This window comes from Hyperolius riggenbachi, chromosome 1 (genome assembly GCF_040937935.1).
Source record: "Hyperolius riggenbachi isolate aHypRig1 chromosome 1, aHypRig1.pri, whole genome shotgun sequence".
Classification (NCBI taxonomy): Eukaryota; Metazoa; Chordata; class Amphibia; order Anura; family Hyperoliidae; genus Hyperolius; species Hyperolius riggenbachi.
In genome coordinates, this window is record NC_090646.1 from 14,686,740 (window position 1) to 14,704,566 (window position 17,827).

General features: G+C 48.2%; 1 protein-coding gene across 6 annotated transcripts in view; it reads left to right on the forward strand.

Moving 5' to 3' along the window:
- LOC137544970 (transcription factor COE3-like) overlaps positions 1-17,827 on the forward strand; it is a 167,207-nt gene that overhangs the window by 117,017 nt on the left and 32,363 nt on the right. For 4 of the 6 annotated variants that reach the window (XM_068266097.1, XM_068266071.1, XM_068266083.1 and 1 more), the window contains 4 exons: positions 5,022-5,103; positions 11,946-12,063; positions 16,751-16,884; positions 16,996-17,122. In XM_068266097.1, the coding sequence (XP_068122198.1) occupies positions 5,022-5,103; positions 11,946-12,063; positions 16,751-16,884; positions 16,996-17,122 (461 nt within the window). The remainder of the gene's footprint in view (positions 1-5,021; positions 5,104-11,945; positions 12,064-16,750; positions 16,885-16,995; positions 17,123-17,827) is intronic. The other 2 variants (XM_068266103.1, XM_068266078.1) reach the window with 1 other exon arrangement.

The window sequence follows — 17,827 nt, forward strand, 5'->3', positions numbered from 1 at the left end:
ACTTCCGGGTCGCACTGACCCGGAGTAGTACGCCTGTGCTGCCAGGCGGAGCGCGTCCTAGATCGCGCTCCTGTTGCCGGGCACTCTGCGCATGAGCGTGACATCGTTCATGACGTCACGCACATGCGCAGAAAGTGCCCAGCAACAGGAGCGCAATCTAGGACGCGCTTCGCCGGGCAGCACAGGCGTACTACTTCGGGTCAGTGCGACCCGGAAGTAGTAAAAGCCCCATGTATTCAGAGATGTTCGGGAACCATTCGCTACATCTCTAATACCAATATACAGCTATATATAGATATAGGAAGTGTTTCTGATGCTGAAACTGGGAAATTTACAGTAAAAGTGGGTATCCTGAATGATTATCTGTGTTCTACTGTATGTCACTCACTACCAGGGGTGTAACTAGACGTGATAGGGCCCGTCTGCAAAAATGATGCATGGGGCCCCGAACCCCATATGGGTCACATGATCGGGACCCGGCGAATGGCAGCAGAGAGTGTCCTGCTGTGACGCAGCCTCTGGAAGCAGGGAGTAATTGCACACGCTCCTGCACCCGGTTTTTGTGAGTTAATGGGGAGGTTTCTTTCCTTATTGGCTGCACTTGCGGATGGGGAAAGGGAAGAGGAGGGACCCAAAGCCTCTGCCCCCCCCCCCCTGCGATGGCGGATCTTGCAGGGGTGATTGCTACGCCCATGGTCACTCACTACAGTGCCTTTAAGGGGGACTCCGAGGAGTTGGACATGCGCCTGTGATCCTTCCTCTTCCTGTACTGGTGTTTGCAGTAACAAGGTCAGCACAGAGGGAGAGAGGTGGATGCAGTCACTGAGCTGCCTGACCTGTACATCCATATATAACATAGAATAGTGCAGTAGACATTGCCTCACGCATGCTAATGAGGGGGGGGGGGGGGCACAGTATGTGCTGAGCAGTGAGCACACCACATACACACACTTAATAATTCATGTTATGGGGCTCTCATGCTGCCGAGGTTTAAGTGCTATGGACACTTCCAGTAAATGGCCTTATGAGCGGCCGTTTAAAGGGCCGGCACTGATAAATCAGCACTGTACTCAGAGATGCTATTTCTTTCCTCCCTATACTCTCTCTATATATATTTATATGTATACCACAGCTGTGGAGTCGGGGTCATTTTTGGGCAGTTGGAATCGGAGTCGGAGGTCTCATAACCTGAGGAGTTAGAGTCAGATGATTCTTGTACTGACTCCGCAGCCCTGATATAGTCACATTTTTCCTAGAGTATAATGCACTATGAATGACTTTTTTCCTATGTTGCTGTCACTTACAGTAGTATGTGGTGAAAGTCTGACAAATCTGTCAGGTTTTGCACTAGTTTCTTTCGCATGGAAATTTAGATTTTTTTTCCCGCACACTAGGCACATTCATCTATATCTTTTCCTGCGCCAATGATAGTTAATGAGAAATCTCATTGTTATGTGCAAATGTATGCTTTGTATAAAACTTTTCCCGTTCCATCAGGCTTCTCGCCCGCGTTCTGTGACCTCACTCAATCAGACGCCTCGCCAACATTTACTGACTAGAGTCATTTATGTCATGGCCCCCGCTTTGTAATCCAGCTTTAGGTATAATTTTATGAGATTCAGCCTACTCAAATAACCATGGCCTATTAAGAGAATTCCTGTGACGATTGCAGAACTATTTCCGTGATCAGCGCACAGGACGTGCGCTGACACTGCGGAAATCCTCCACAAGCGTGTAATTTGATAGAACCCAGCTATGGTGCGATGCACGTGTAGAGGGTAATTCCCACCGGCAGATGGAGTTGTGGAGTGCAGACGAGCACAGACTCTGCAGGGCCACAGATGCCAGTTGGGAATTGTACGAGTAAGCAATGCAGGGCAAGATAGCCCTTAAAGAGAGAGAACACAGAGACACAGTGTATGTGTGTCCACCAATCTAGTCGCCACCCAGCGACGGTGAACACACAACAACAGAGCCGAAGTGGGAACGCAATCGCAAGAGTAGCGATTGCCAATAGTGACACAAGACCGAACTAGACAGAGCACAAGTGTAGAGAAAGAGCACAGAGACAGAATGAATGTGTGTCTACCAATCTAGTCACCACCCAGCAACGGTGAACACACATCCGCAGAAATAAAGTATGAACGCAATCGCAAGATTGGCGATTGCCAACAGACACAAGACCATGCAGGACAGAACACGAGAGTAGCAAAAAAAAGCACAGCAAGCAAGAACAATCAGAACATCAAAGAAAATAACAAACACTAGCTAAACGCAAACACCGCACTCATTCGCAACAGCGAACGCGTTTACGACACGATCACCGCGCGTTAGGCACCCAATGATAAGCGTGCCACCCTAACTAACCAATGAAACACAAACATGAAATAGAGAACGCGAACGCTTGCTAAACGGTTACCTCACCGAGCCTACAGCAAGCGTTCGTACCAGACAAGACAGACAGATGGGGCTACCAGTAGCAACCGCTGCTCTGGCTAGTACCCCTAAGGCAGAATACAGAAGGAACCACCTCTGCTACCGCTAGGACGGATGCGATCCAAACAGACAAACAGATGGGCTACCAGTAGCAACCGCTGCTCTGGTTAGCACCCCTAAGGCAGAATACAGAAGGAAGCACTGCCACTACCACTAGGGCGAATGCAATCCAGACAGATGGAGCAGCCAGTAACAACCGCAGCTCTGTCGTACACTCCCAGACAGACAGAACGATTTCCTGTCGACCGCCGCTGGCGACAAGACAATCGAGACAGAGAGACAGAACAAGGCAATACAGATAATACAACCTGACTGCACTAGAAGGGATGCCTAGTGCAGTCCCCAGGAATTACTCTAAGATAATCTTAGCAAACAACAGCAAGGCTGACACTACAGGAGAGTTTGCAGGAACAAACCATCATGACCAGCCAGGGATTCTGGGAGCAAAAGGTATTTATACTGCAAGCCATCAGAGGAGGCAGATAGGCAATTTGCATGACAAGTGTATGCAAATTCCTCAGCAGAGCAACTCTGAAACTTGCAAAGCGAAGGCAGGTCTCTTTTCCACAGACCTGCAACACTCAGACCTAAAGAATGGACAAACAGCTGTCTGCCCGTGCAGACAGCTGAGCAGATCATTACAATTCCCCTGACAAACTTCCTGTGGCGAAACTAGTTGGGTGGAGCTGTGAGTGATGGTATCCGATCATAGGGTGCTAACTATAAAGTCTGACATAATGTGGTGCATTGGGCCACCAGAGTCCAGCATTGAGGACATTTATGGCTTGACTAGTAGAATTTTTAGGTAGGAGAAATAGGAAACTAATGAACGATATACACACAGGGTCAGCTTCCTGACGCTGGGTTTTGTATTGTTCCTTACAGTTACAAACACTCCTCTCCCTCAGCAGCCTGTTCACTGTAAACACTATACACTGGCTGTACTGCACTATCCCCCCCCCCCCCCCCCCCCCAACTGCTGCCCATCTCTATATGAAACTTGTACTCACATAGCTGTGATCAACAGTCAGGTCTGGTTAGTGTTCTGTGCAGATAACGTCCTGTGTCCAGGAAGAAGCTCAGTTTCAGGCTGTTAGCAATCTTCTTATAGCCCAGGCCATCCTTATGTAGAGCACCAATTCTTTTCTTAAGATCCTCAGAGAGCTCTCTGCCATGAGGAGCCATGCTGAGCTTCCAGTGACCAGTATGAGAGAGTGTGAGAGTGATAACACCAAATGTAACACATCTCCTGCTCCCCAGTCACACCTGAGACCTTATAACACTAACCAGTCACATGACCTCGGGGAGGGAAAATGTCTGATTGGGCAGAATTCTTCTATAAGCTCCTCAGAGAGATCTCTGCCATGAGGAGCCATGCTGAGCTTCCAGTGACCAGTATGTGAGAGTGTGAGAGCGATAGCACCAAATGTAACACACCTCCTGCTCCCCAGTCACACCTGAGACCTTGTAACACTAACCAGTCACATGACCTCAGGGAGGGAAAGTGTCTGATTGTGCAGAATTCTTCTATAAGCTCCTCAGAGAGATCTCTGCCATGAGGAGCCATGCTGAGCTTCCAGTGACCAGTATGTGAGAGTGTGAGAGCGATAGCACCAAATGTAACACACCTCCTGCTCCCCAGTCACACCTGAGACCTTGTAACACTAACCAGTCACATGACCCCGGGAACGGAAATGTCTGATTGGGAAGAATTCCTCTATAAGCTCCTCAGAGAGTTCTCTGCCATGAGGAGCCATGCTGAGCTTCCAGTGACCGGTATGAGAGAGTGTGAGAGCGATAACACCAAATGTAACACACCTCCTGCTCCCCAGTCACACCTGAGACCTTGTAACACTAACCAGTCACATGACCCCGGGGAGGGAAAATGTCTGATTGGGCAGAATTCTTCTATAAGCTCCTCAGAGAGTTCTCTGCCATGAGGAGCCATGCTGAGCTTCCAGTGACCAGTATGAGAGAGTGTGAGAGCGATAGCACCAAATGTAACACACCTCCTGCTCCCCAGTCACACCTGAGACCTTGTAACACTAACCAGTCACATGACCCCAGGGAGGGAAAATGTCTGATTGGGCAGAATTGTGACATTTCTTCACTATGGGATGTACTCACTTTTATTGCCAGAGGTTTAGACATTAATGTTTGTGCGTCGAGTTATTTGATGGGGCAGCAAATTTACACTGTTATACAAACTGTACATTGACTACTTTATATTGTATCACAGAGTCATATCTTCAGTGTTGTCTCTTGGAAATATAGAATCACATATTGACAAAATGTAAGAGTTTTTTTTTTTTTTTTTGTAAAATACTTGTACATTTTTTGTTTTGTTTAATTTTTTATTCCCCCCTCTTGAATAAGAGATGGATGCAGCACATGGATGGGTGGAGGAGGGGGTGTTATATAATTATATTTACAGATTTCCTGGGAGTTCCCCCTTGAAGCAGATTTGGCTTTGGTGTGTGATTATCGGCATATTTTTGCTCATTACATCCCATCTGTCTTTTCAGGTTTTTCTTGAAATTCTTCCTGAAGTGCAATCAGAACTGTCTGAAGAATGCCGGCAATCCGCGGGACATGAGGAGGTTCCAGGTGAGGGGATTCTCCATCTGTCGCAGTGCGGAGGGCCCTTTGTGAGCGCTCCGCCGGCGTTAGGCTGCACTGCGAGGTGTGACACCGGCGGTTCTGATGTCTGCTTTGTCGGATACATGTGCTTCCCGCTGCAGGACACATAACTTCCTGTCCGCTCTAAATACAGCCGCTAGACAGGTGACTCAGGTCTTTCTAAGAAGGCAATGTGGTGCTACAGTGGTCAGCACTACTAGCTTGCATTCAGGGGCGTAACTAGGCCCCACTGGGCCTCCCTGCAGAATTTCTGAGCGGGCCCCTGCTCAGGGCCGTTTTGGGGGGCTGGAGGGGTCGCAGCATGAGTGGAAAGCCATGCTGCACTTCGTCGGGGAGGGGGGACGTTCCCCCCCCCCCTCACCTCGGGGCTCTCCCCTCTGCGCTCCTCTCCAGCTTAAATTAGAGTCCGGGCAGCGACAGGCAGCGGCAGGCAGCAGACAGATACATACCTTCCGTGCGCTCCAGCGTACGTTCCTCTGTCTAGTCTCTGACGCGACTTCCTGTTTCAGCCCCCCCCCCCCCTTCTACAGATCACTGACCTCAGGAATTTACAATCTAATCCCTGTCTTATATCACTGACCTCAGGCACTTACACCCTAATCACTGCCTCATGTCACTAAAGATGATATGAGACAGTGAGTAGAGTGTTAGATTCTAAGGACAGTTAGAGACATAAGCCAGGGATTAGAGTTCAGAACATTTTTACTTGGGGTGTGGCCTGTGTTCAGGGGTGGAGTTTAGGGCACCAGAACGCCTGTGCCTATGGGCCTCTGAGTTGTGAATCCGGCCCTGCCAGGACACAGCCTGTGGGAAAAGGTCTTCATCCCATGTTTGTGTTGTTTTCTCCCCACATCCCAAACACAAGCTGGCAGCATAATCAGCTTACCCCCAAATTGTCCCTAGACGGTGGTTACGACATTAGACTACATTGGGAACATTAGACTGTGCCCATTTTTGAGGAACATTTAATGATGTGTCATATTCAGTGTACACCAACGTACTGTGGAGGGAAGCAGGAAATGTAGGCGCCCACTACCGGTAGAAACTTGGGCGGCTCCATAGGCGCCATTTTAAATTGCGGCTGTAGTGTGAAATTTGGCACACACTATTTATCGGGTGATGCGGGCACCCAAATTTTGCACAATAGGCGTAAACTAGCTGCAGCGTTTGCAGATATCTGCTGCTCCCGGTATGTACAGTATAAGCTGTTACTCTGTGCCTGTGCTGATAGTAAACTAGCTGCAGTGTGTGCTGATCTCTGCTACCCCCAGTATGTACAGTATAAGCTGTTACTCTGTGCCTGTACTGATAGTAAACTAGCTGCAGCGTTTGCAGATCTCTGCTGCTCCCGGTATGTACAGTATAAGCTGTGCCTGTACTGATAGTAAACTAGCTGCAGCATGTGCTGATCTCTGCTGCCTCCAGTATGTACAGTATAAGCTGTTACTCTGTGCCTGTACTGATAGTAAACTAGCTGCAGTGTGTGCTGATCTCTGCTACCTCCAGTATGTACAGTATAAGCTGTTACTCTGTGCCTCTACTGATAGTAAACTAGCTGCAGTGTGTGCTGATCTCTGCTGCCTCCAGTATGTACAGTATAAGCTGTTACTCTGTGCCTGTACTGATAGTAAACTAGCTGCAGTATGTGCTGATCTCTGCTGCCTCCAGTATGTACAGTATAAGCTGTTACTCTGTGCCTGTACTGATAGTAAACTAGCTGCAGCATGTGGTGATCTCTGCTGCCTCCAGTATGTACAGTATAAGCTGTTACTCTGTGCCTGTACTGATAGTAAACTTGCAGTAGTGTGTGCTGATCTCTGCTGCTCCCGATATGTACAGTATAAGCTGTTACTCTGTGCCTGTACTGATAGTAAACTAGCTGCAGTGTGTGCTGATCTCTGCTGCCTCCAGTATGTACAGTATAAGCTGTTACTCTGTGCCTGTACTGATAGTAAACTAGCTGCAGTGTGTGCTGATCTCTGCTACCTCCTGTATGTACAGTATAAGCTGTCACTCTGTACTCTGTGCCTGTACTGATAGTAAACTAGCTGCAGTGTGTGCTGATCTCTGCTACCTCCTGTATGTGCAGTATAAGCTGTTACTCTGTGCCTGTACAGATAGTAAACAAGCTGCAGTGTGTGCTGATCTCTGCTACCTCCTGTATGTACAGTATAAGCTGTCACTCTGTACTCTGTGCCTGTACTGATAGTAAACTAGCTGCAGTGTGTGCTGATCTCTGCTACCTCCAATATGTACAGTATAAGCGGTTACTCTGTGCCTGTACTGATAGTAAACTAGCTGCAGTGTGTGCTGATCTCTGCTGCCTCCAGTATGTACAGTATAAGCTGTTACTCTGTGCCTAAATTGATGGTAAACTAGCTGCAGTGTGTGCTGATCTCTGCTACCTCCTGTATGTACAGTATAAGCTGTCACTCTGTGCCTGTACTGATAGTAAACTAGCTGCAGTGTGTGCTGATCTCTGCTACCTCCTGTATGTACAGTATAAGCTGTTACTCTGTGCCTGTACTGATAGTAAACTAGCTGCAGTGTGTGCTGATCTCTGCTACCTCCTGTATGTACAGTATAAGCTGTTACTCTGTGCCTGTACAGATAGTAAACAATCTGCAGTGTGTGCTGATCTCTGCTACCTCCTGTATGTACAGTATAAGCTGTCACTCTGTACTCTGTGCCTGTACTGATAGTAAACTAGCTGCAGTGTGTGCTGATCTCTGCTGCCTCCAGTATGTACAGTATAAGCTCTTACTATGTGCCTATATTGATAGTAAACTAGCTGCAGTGTGTGCTGATCTCTGCTTCCTCCAGCATGTACAGTATAAGCTGTTTCTCTGTGCCTGTGCTGATAGTAAACTAGCTGCAGTGTGTGCTGATCTCTGCTGCCCCTAGTATGTACAGTATAAGCTGTTACTATGTCCCTGTACTGATAGTAAACTAGCTGCAGTGTGTGCTGATCTCTGCTGCACCCAGTATGTACAGTATAAGCTTTTACTCTGTGCATGTACTGATAGTAAACTAGCTGCAGTGTGTGTGCTGATCTCTGCAGTATGTACAGTATAAGCTGTTACTCTGTGCCTGCACTGATAGTAAACTAGCTGCAGTGTTTGCCTATTTCTGCTACCTCCAGTATGTACAGTATAAACTGGAAAATCCCCCCTCACCTCAGGCTTTCCCGTCAGCACTCCATTCACTGCAGAGGTCTGATCTTCTATTTAAACAGGAAGTAGCATCAGACACTTAGAGAGTGGAACCTCCGGCGCGTGGAACGCATGAAGGTATATGTTCCTTCCTGCCTGCCGCCTGCTGCCACTGATTGATGCTGAAGGGGGAGTGCTGAGGTAAGAGCCCAAGGTGGGGGGGAGTGTCCCCCCTCCTCGCCGATGTGTGGCCAATGCTCTCCCCTCATGCTGCGACCCCTCCTGCCCCCCAAAATGACCCTGAGCGGGCCCCAGGCCCCCCCCCCCCACAGCTGCAAGGCTTGCAGCCCCTATTGTTACACCACTGACAAGGAATGCAGTAAGTGTGAAGAGTGCAATGCACATGCATGGGCCGACGGGAATCCCAGTGATGAACTTCCTGTCCAGCAGGAAGTACATCATTGAGCGGGGACGGGCCTATGCATATGACCCTGCCAGCGCTCTGTGCCAGCAGGTAGTACGTCTGTGAGTGGGGGCGGGCTTATGCATGTGTCCCAGTCACCGTTCTCTGCCAGCAGGGAGTATGTCACTGAGCGGGGGCGGGCCTATGCATATGTCCCAGTCAGCACACTCTGCCAGACGACGTCACTGAGCGGGGGCGGGCCTATGCATATATCCCAGTCAGAGCTCTCTGCCAGCAGGGAGTATGTCACTGAGCGGGGGCGGGCCTATGCATAAGTCCCAGTCAGCGCACTCTGTCAGCTGGGAGTATGTCACTGAGCAGGGGCGAGCCTTTGCATATGACCCTGTCAGCGCTCTCTGCCAGCAGGGAGTACGTCACTGAGCGGGGGCGAACCCATGCATATGACCCTGTCATCGCTCTCTGCCAGCAGGGAGTACCACACTGAGCGGGGGCGAGCCTATGCATATGACCCTGCCAGCGCTCTCTGCCAGCAGGTAGTATGTCACTGAGTGGGGGCGGGCCTGTGCATGTGTCCCAGTCACCGTTCTCTGCCAGCAGGGAGTACGTCACTGAGTGGGGGCGGGGCCTATGCATGTGTCCCAGTCACCGTTCTCTGCCAGCAAGGAGTATGTCATTGAGTGGGCGCGAGCCTATGCATATGACCCTGTCAGCGCTCTCTGCCAGCAGGGAGTGTGTCACTGAGTGGGGGCGAGCCTATGCATATGACCCTGTCAGCGCTCTCTGCCAGCAGGGAGTACATCACTGAGCGGGGGCGGACCTATGCATATGGCCCTGTCAGCGCTCTCTGCCAGCAGGGAGTACGTCACTGAGGGAGGGCGAGCCTATGCATATTACCCCGTCAGCGCTCTCTGCCAGCAGGGAGTACGTCACTGAGCGGGGGAGGGCCTATGCATATGACCCTGTCAGCGCTCTCTGCCAGCAGGGAGTACGTCACTGAGCGGGGAAGAGCCTATGCATATGACCCTGTCAGCGCTCTCTGCCAGCAGGTAGTATGTCACTGAGTGGGGGCGGGCCTATGGATATGTCCCAGTCACCGTTCTCTGCCAGCAGGGAGTATGTCACTGAGCGGGGGCAAGCCTATGCATGTGTCCCAGTCAGCGTTCTCTGCCAGCAGGGAGTATGTCACTGAGCGGGGGCGGGCCTATGCATGTGTCCCAGTCAGCTTTCTCTGCCAGCAGGGAGTATGTCACTGAGCAGAGGCGGGCCTATGCATATGACCCAGTCAGCGCACTCTGGCGGAAGGTCATATGAGCACAGATTCGTGCAGTGATCCCTTGGCAGGCCTCCACCCAGTGTGATCCCTGCACCTCATTAAGGAGGTCTGAAATAAAAGGCAGATCTTTGCATTATAATTTTGAATTTACAAGTTTAAGCAAACCTAAAGTGACAGTAAGTTCCCCAGTTTACCTCACCTGGGCCTTCTTCCAGTACCTGCAGTCACCCTGGTCCCTCGCTGTCTTTCCGCTCCTCTGTCTTCAGCCGCTGTGCCCTCTGAAATCTGTCTGACTCAGCCAAACGCGTGTGTCTGCACATGAGCAGCCCTGGGCTACACACACATCGATAGCAATTTATCAAACTGTGCTAGCAGAGAGTTCTCCCAGCCACAGGAGCGCGATTGAGGTGTGTGCAGCCTGCGGACTGGCATGCAGCTTCCGGAGGGGGCAGCAGCTGAAGGGAGATAAGCGGAACGACAGTGGGGGACCAAGAAGACTAAATGGGAGGGGATGAAAGAACCAGACAGATAATTTGGCCAAGAGCTGCGGCAATGATGTGGTCTTGAGAATTACAGCTATAGCGACTCTCAGTGACTAATTTGGGCGCCGCCAATTGCCGGAGTGCAAATTAGAAAAAAAGAGGTAATTAAATTTCACCTCCAAGTTAAGACAACTGAGAGGGGAAATAGCATTAAAGGACACAACCGAGAACAATTAAAATGAAAAAAATCCACTTACCTGGGGCTTCCTCCAGCCCCTGCCAGCCGTCCTGTGCCCTTGCCGCTGCTCTGCTCACCGCTGGTGGCCCGGAGTCCCCTCTGGCGCAGGATGTCCATTGTGCCTGCGTGAGCGGCTATCAGAGTTGCGCTGCCGTCATCCGGACTGTACTGCTCAGTAGTTCTGCGCCTGCACAGTACAGTCCGGATGATGTCACTGCGACTCAGTAAGCTGCACGCTGGAGTGTAGGAAGAACCCGACCTGGCGAGGTCGACATCTACACCGGAGAGGACCGGGAGCCACCGGAGCTGCGGCGAGAGCACAGGTCGGCTGCCAGGGGCTGAAGGAAGCCCCAGGTAAGTGGATTTCTTTTTTTTTAGTTCCTCGGACCTTCCCTTTAAGGCCATCCAGAAGTTTGCCTGCCGCAGGTTGAGCCGCGGTTTTAAATGCATGCCTGGAGGAAGCCCCAAGTAAGTTACATTGCGGGCCTTAGTGTCACTTTGGGTCCTTGCTGTAGCAGCAGTTTTGTGAATGGGGGGCATGTGCCATGGAGTGTTGCGTTACATGACCTGTGAGACCTTCTGTTGCAGAGAATGGAGTATATCCTGAATACGGTGCAGTGGCGGGAGCTCTGGCTGTACCGGCGTGTGATCTGCGGTGACACCGGAGAGGGTTAAGTCCGCAGGATGCCGCGGGGTGGATGTGAGGAGGAGTCCTCCCGCTATCTTCTCACAGCGGGGCTTGTCATCTCATTAGGGGGCTCCTTAAAGAGCTGATAATTATGACATTCTAACCTGATTAGCATGCCACTTCATTTGCATTTCTTAATGCTGACAACAAACTCCGGAGCCTTCATCATGTGAGCTCTGCGCCTCCCCTGTGGCATACCGAACACTGTCTGACATTAGAGTGTGAGCTCCTCTGGTGCAGAGACTGATGGGAATGGATCAGAGATCTCTGTACAGCGCTATGGAATATGTCAGAGCTATATAAATGTATAATAATAATTGTGTGTGACTGTGGTGAGGACATTAGAGTGTAAGCTCCTCTGGTGCAGAGACTGATGGGAATGGATCAGTGATCTCTGTACAGTGCTGTGGAATATGTCAGAGCTATATAAATGTATAATAATAGTGTGTGGCTGTGGTGAGGACATTAGAGTGTAAGCTCCTCCGGTGCAGAGATTGATGGGACGTCACAACATTACAGCAGTGATGGAGAAAATATAATTGTTGGTTTCAGGTTGTGGTTTCGACGACAGTGAATGTGGATGGACATGTCCTCGCTGTGTCCGATAACATGTTTGTGCACAACAACTCCAAGCATGGCCGGCGGGCACGAAGATTGGACCCCTCGGAAGGTGCGTGTATACTGGATCTGCATCTCTCTTCTATAGAATGTCACTATATACTGAAGCAGGTGACACCTTATGTGTCCATGGGGTTCAAAAGGTGAAAGGCCATGATACAGAAGGTCACGGTTTGGTCGGTTGGAATAGAGCCTCGTACACATGCTAGATTGGTTCTCGAACATTCGGGGCAACCTCTGCTTAGAATATGCCATATGATTGGCGACCCCCGCCCCCTATGTGAGGGCAAACGTTTCAAACTGCTGGATCATCTTTTCTGATACAGGAGGAGGTCAGCTTTTCCTCTCTGTCAAGCTTTTCATTGGCTGCCAATTAACAAGAGAATACCTGTACTTATAACTGAGTTTTTTGGCGCAGGGGAAAGCCCATAAATGGCTCACCCTGCTCCTGCACCAGTCCCGGCGACGTCAATTACCATTCCCCCTCCAGGCCTACATGGATATTAGGGGAAAGACATAATTCGGCTTCCAGCTGTTGCTGGCGGCCAAATTACAGTGTTCTTGTAGTGATTTGTGCTCCGTCTTCTGACGGCACCCAAATCATTCACTGAGCGGTGCTATAGTTGTAATTCCTGTTACGGTCTATGGTGGCGCCTCGGCTGCACCCAAATCTCCTGCAAGTTATTACAGTGCTCCTGTACATCTCCTCACTAGTTTTCCAGATACCAACCAGGGGCAAACGCAGGATTTTTAAGGGGGGGGTTCCTGAAAGGTCCAGAAGCACGTATGTCCCCGAGTGCTTCCGAATACAGGTGGCTCCATACTGCCCATGCACAAAAGTGCGCTGGCGTATCACGGAGCTGCCTATCTTTGGAAGTACTCAAGGACACGAGTGTTTCTGAGGGCTTCTGGTAGCAGCAAATGTGAACGGGGTACAGTGCTGGAACAACTCCCCAAGAGAGGAACAGGAGATAGACTTAGTTTGGACAATTCAGTGGAATATGCTACATAGTGTCACACTGCGTAAGCGATACCCATATGATGCAGGGATATATGCATCTGCGGAAGATGGCGGCGCTATATAAATACTAAATAATAATAATTTGCCTCACCAGGATTGCACTTTTATTTAGCTTTCCTGTATGACGAGAACACACAGCCAGCTCTAGGGGAAGAGGGAAACAAAGGTGAATGAAGGAGGCTGGTGCACACCAAGAGGGCTTCTGAGCGCTTTTCAAATCAACAGTGATTTGAAAAGCGCTTGGCTAATGTTACCCTATGTGGGTGTTCCCACAGCAGCGTTGTGACTATTTCAAAATCGCAGGTACACCGCATGTAGCATGTTTTTGAGCAATTCATTCAAAAATCGCTCTGAAAATCACTTCACAAAATCACACTCACAAATTGCTAGCAATTGCTATTGTCATTTTGGCGTGCACTAGCCCAGAGAGAGGAGTGGAGAAATTGAGAATAGCCTGAGATGGAGCAGAGAACTTATCTGTATTGCAGTCCCACATCACACAGGCTACTTGCCTGTAATCCGACTCCTGTCCCTGCCAGTCTCTCACACAAGTCAGAAAGAAGCCCTCCTGGAGTCAAGGGACTGTCAAAAACTTTTCAGCTTCTTAAACACCTTACCCACACATGCAGTCATTATAACAATGGGGAGAGACCAGACAGATGTTTGCCCACAGACCCTGAGTCCAGGCAAGCTCTGCATCATGCTGTGCATATTTACCAGCTTGCCTGCACTCTAATTTCATCATGTCTGACACTTCTGTGCTGTGGAGAGTCCAGGACTCCATAATCAACATTCTCTCACTGCAGGCTGCATCTTGTGGGGGAAGCTCGGCTGCCTCTCTCATTCTATTAGCTGGAGGGAGGCACCAGAAGTTAGAAGGGAGGGAGAATGAGGCTGTTTATATTATGTGGGCTTCCCTGGCTGAATACACAGCTCAGTGCAGGGGGGAGGTTCCAGACACCCGGAATAGCCCCCTCAGTTCGCCAGTGACCAACCTGACCACAGTCTCAGATCTGCACTTAATCAATAGATTTTTGCAGGATATCAACCACGTAACTATCCTACCGTCTCACCTATACAAACAACCAATATCTAACAAATTTATAGGGAGCCAGGTTTACAAAAGTAGAAATTTATTATTACACTATTCAATTTATTTCAATTAGCCACTATGCGTGTTTAAAAACAATTAAAAATCATCAAATATAGCCAGCATTGTTGGATTCCCACCCGGATATTATAGGTGCACCTATGAAATTGATTTGATACCGGTATTCAGTTCTATTGATTTTCTTCAGGCCCCTTTAATCACAGGTAATCCATCATGTTAGCTATATTGGGTCACCATAAGCTGTTTTCTTCAGCCCTCTCCGTGTGCCAAGAGGTATGCGGGGGTACCGGGAGCACGTCGCCCTCTGGCTGAGATTTGTTGATGATATCTTGGTTCTGTGGAAGGGATCCGAACTGGAGCTCTTAAATTTTATAAGTGAGCTAAATGCAAATGACCGGAATATTTATTTGACATATTCCTGGAGCCATACGGAAATTTCCTTCTTGGATTTGATGATTAAAAAAACTGGAAACGCTCTGACAACTAGCACGTTTAGAAAAGATACAGCTGGGAATACCCTTTTATCAGCAAAAAGTGCCCATCTGCCATCTCAAAAATGGGCTGTCCCTACTGGACAGTTCATGCGTTTGCGCAGGAATTGCAGCAATATAGCTGATTATAAAAAAGAAGCAGATGATTTACGGGGCAGACTTTTGAAAAGGGGATACCCTAAGCATATTATTAATAGGGCATACTATAAGGCCCTGACAAAAGGAAGGTCTGAACTTCTGGCATGTGGATCAGCACATACAAAGCAAGGTAAAAATGAGGAGGTCATTAGGCTAGTGACCACTTACGGATCACATTATAATGAAATAAGAGAGATATTAACGAAACACTGGCACTTATTATGCCGAGATCCAGTAATTAAAAATATTGTGGGAGATTATCCGCATATGGCTGCCAGAAGGGGTAGAAATCTATCTGATTTTTTAGTCAGAAGTGAGTTCTGTGCAAAAGAAAAGGTTGGAAGAGTGAAAAGAAGAGGAAAGGGAATGTTTCGCTGTTGCGACTGTCTAATGTGCCCCTATATGAGGAAGGGAGAGACCTTCTTTAATTGGAATAAAACTGCCTCCTTCAAGATTAGGGATTATATAGACTGTGCCACTGAGAAAGTGATTTATCAGTTACAATGTACATGTAATAAAATTTACATCGGTAAAACATATAGACCCCTGAGAGCTAGAATACAGGAACATGTTAATAACATTAAGGCAAAATATGAAAAAAGCCCGGTTGCCATGCATTTTAAAGATGCTCATAACTCTGACCCAAAATATCTAAGTGCTATGGGCATATATAAATTAAATATCAGCCCTAGGAGGGGAGATTTTGATGAGCAGCTTCTGAAGAAAGAATCCATGTGGATATACAAATGTAACTCAATGCAACCGTATGGCCTAAATAGTGACATGAATTTAAAAGTATTTCTGTGAACTTTGTCTGCAATTCGGAAAGGATCCATAAGATGGCTCCCAATAGCTCTTGGTCACATTGCGTCATCTGTTTGAATATTACGCTTGTACGCCTGCCCGCATATAAAAGTATGCGCTAAGCGTACTTGCGTCATCACGTCTGAAGAAGCCAATTAGGCGAAACGCGTCACGTGAAGGGTGCGTCATCACGCTGGTCCTCCCCGTGCCTCCGCTCTCTTCCTTGTTAGCCTGTGCACCCAGACGCCGCAGAAACGCGGACTTTATACCGTCGCGTCCGCATGGAAAGCCTGAAGGACCCTCAGTGAGCAACTCTGCCGTCCAGGTTGCGTGAGTACCGGCATAGCCGGCCTGCTGTTCTCCACAAGCATACAATTGAGCAATGCTCTGCAATGTTAAATGTGACTACAGAGGGATGCTTTTGCGGATGGTATGACCTTTGGAAAGTGTCTGGTTGATGCTAAGGCAGCAGGGTTGTACACAATATAATTGTACGTAATGAGAGCGTATCCAATTGTGATTAGAGGCGTGCTGTAGTGGCACACGGAGAGGGCTGAAGAAAACAGCTTATGGTGACCCAATATAGCTAACATGATGGATTACCTGTGATTAAAGGGGCCTGAAGAAAATCAATAGAACTGAATACCGGTATCAAATCAATTTCATAGGTGCACCTATAATATCCGGGTGGGAATCCAACAATGCTGGCTATATTTGATGATTTTTAATTGTTTTTAAACACGCATAGTGGCTAATTGAAATAAATTGAATAGTGTAATAATACATTTCTACTTTTGTAAACCTGGCTCCCTATAAATTTGTTAGATATCAGATCTGCACTTGTCCTTCTTCTGTCCTTCTTTTGAATAACCTCCTCACATTCACGTATACAGGATTTCTCACGTGCCTCACCCCTCCTCTGGAATCCCCTTTCACAACACATCACTCTGCAACCATGAAAATCTGTGAAAATAAGTGCTCCCTCAAAAGTCACTTTTTCCGACAAGCATATGCTGTAACTTAGGCCATTCCCCCTTTGACCTCTCGCCAAGTTGTACTCCTTCTTAATAGATAACCAAAAAAACACTCTGCCTGTATGAATACCGTATTCTAGCCCACCATACTCTGCTGGTAACACTTTGTGGCCTCCTTGTCTTCTCATCTGTTCCTGAAGCAGCCACGCCTTGTATCAAAGCCATTAGCCCCAGCGAAGGTTGGACCACCGGTGGAGCCACTGTCATTCTCATAGGAGATCACTTCTTTGATGGTCTGCAGGTCGTGTTCGGCACAATGTTGGTGTGGAGTGAGGTGAGTCATTGAGGTTTTGTGTAGTCATCATCACCTTGTGCTTGGGCTACAAAACTGTACTACACTCAAAGTAGACTGATTTTTTTTCACCATAATGTCTCTTTTCTACAGTTGATAACTCCTCACGCTATCCGAGTACAGACTCCTCCGAGACACATCCCCGGGGTGGTGGAGGTGACACTCTCCTATAAATCAAAGCACTTCTGTAAGGGAGCCCCTGGTCGGTTTGTTTACACAGGTAAGAGGCTGGCTGTAGAGGAACTTCATATCATGTTTTTGTTTTTTTCACCATCTAATTCATGTAAATATATTCTGAATACTCCTCAGAGGAGGATAAAATATGGAAAGGAAGATGTGGCTGACCTCTAATGATGAAGCTGGGTTACTTGCTACTGCCGTACGATTGTTGGCCTGAGGAAGTGGGCATGAGAACACGAAATGCATTGCAAGGGCTAAATAAATTCTATGTATTAACCCAGTGTCATCATTAGATGTAGGCCACCACTTCCTTTTCATATTTCATCTTTTCTTAATGGAGATTTATTTCAACTTGGGCGGTTCTTATCTATTGTGCTTCACACTCTCCTTTTGGATGGAACCTGGTCCTCAGTTCCTCTTACGTGTAGCTTGTTCCCAGGAGTTACCTTTTTCTAGCAACCGAACCAGAAATATCTGAGATCCCCGGGTCAAACTCTCCACCTGTTCGCTCAGTTGATAGCCCTTGTTGCAACCTTTCTTTATGAGTACAGTACTTCTCTTTCTCCACTACCTTCCATTTGCTCCTGCTGTCATCATGCATCATAATCTTACCCTACACTGCCCTCTGGAAATAGAGGACTTGAAAGGTAGTTTAGATTTTTCTCACATCATTGTCTCATAAAGTTGAACATTCACCCAAATGTTTGGATTTAGTCTTGGATAGAGTGTGGTTAAAAGAGTTAGA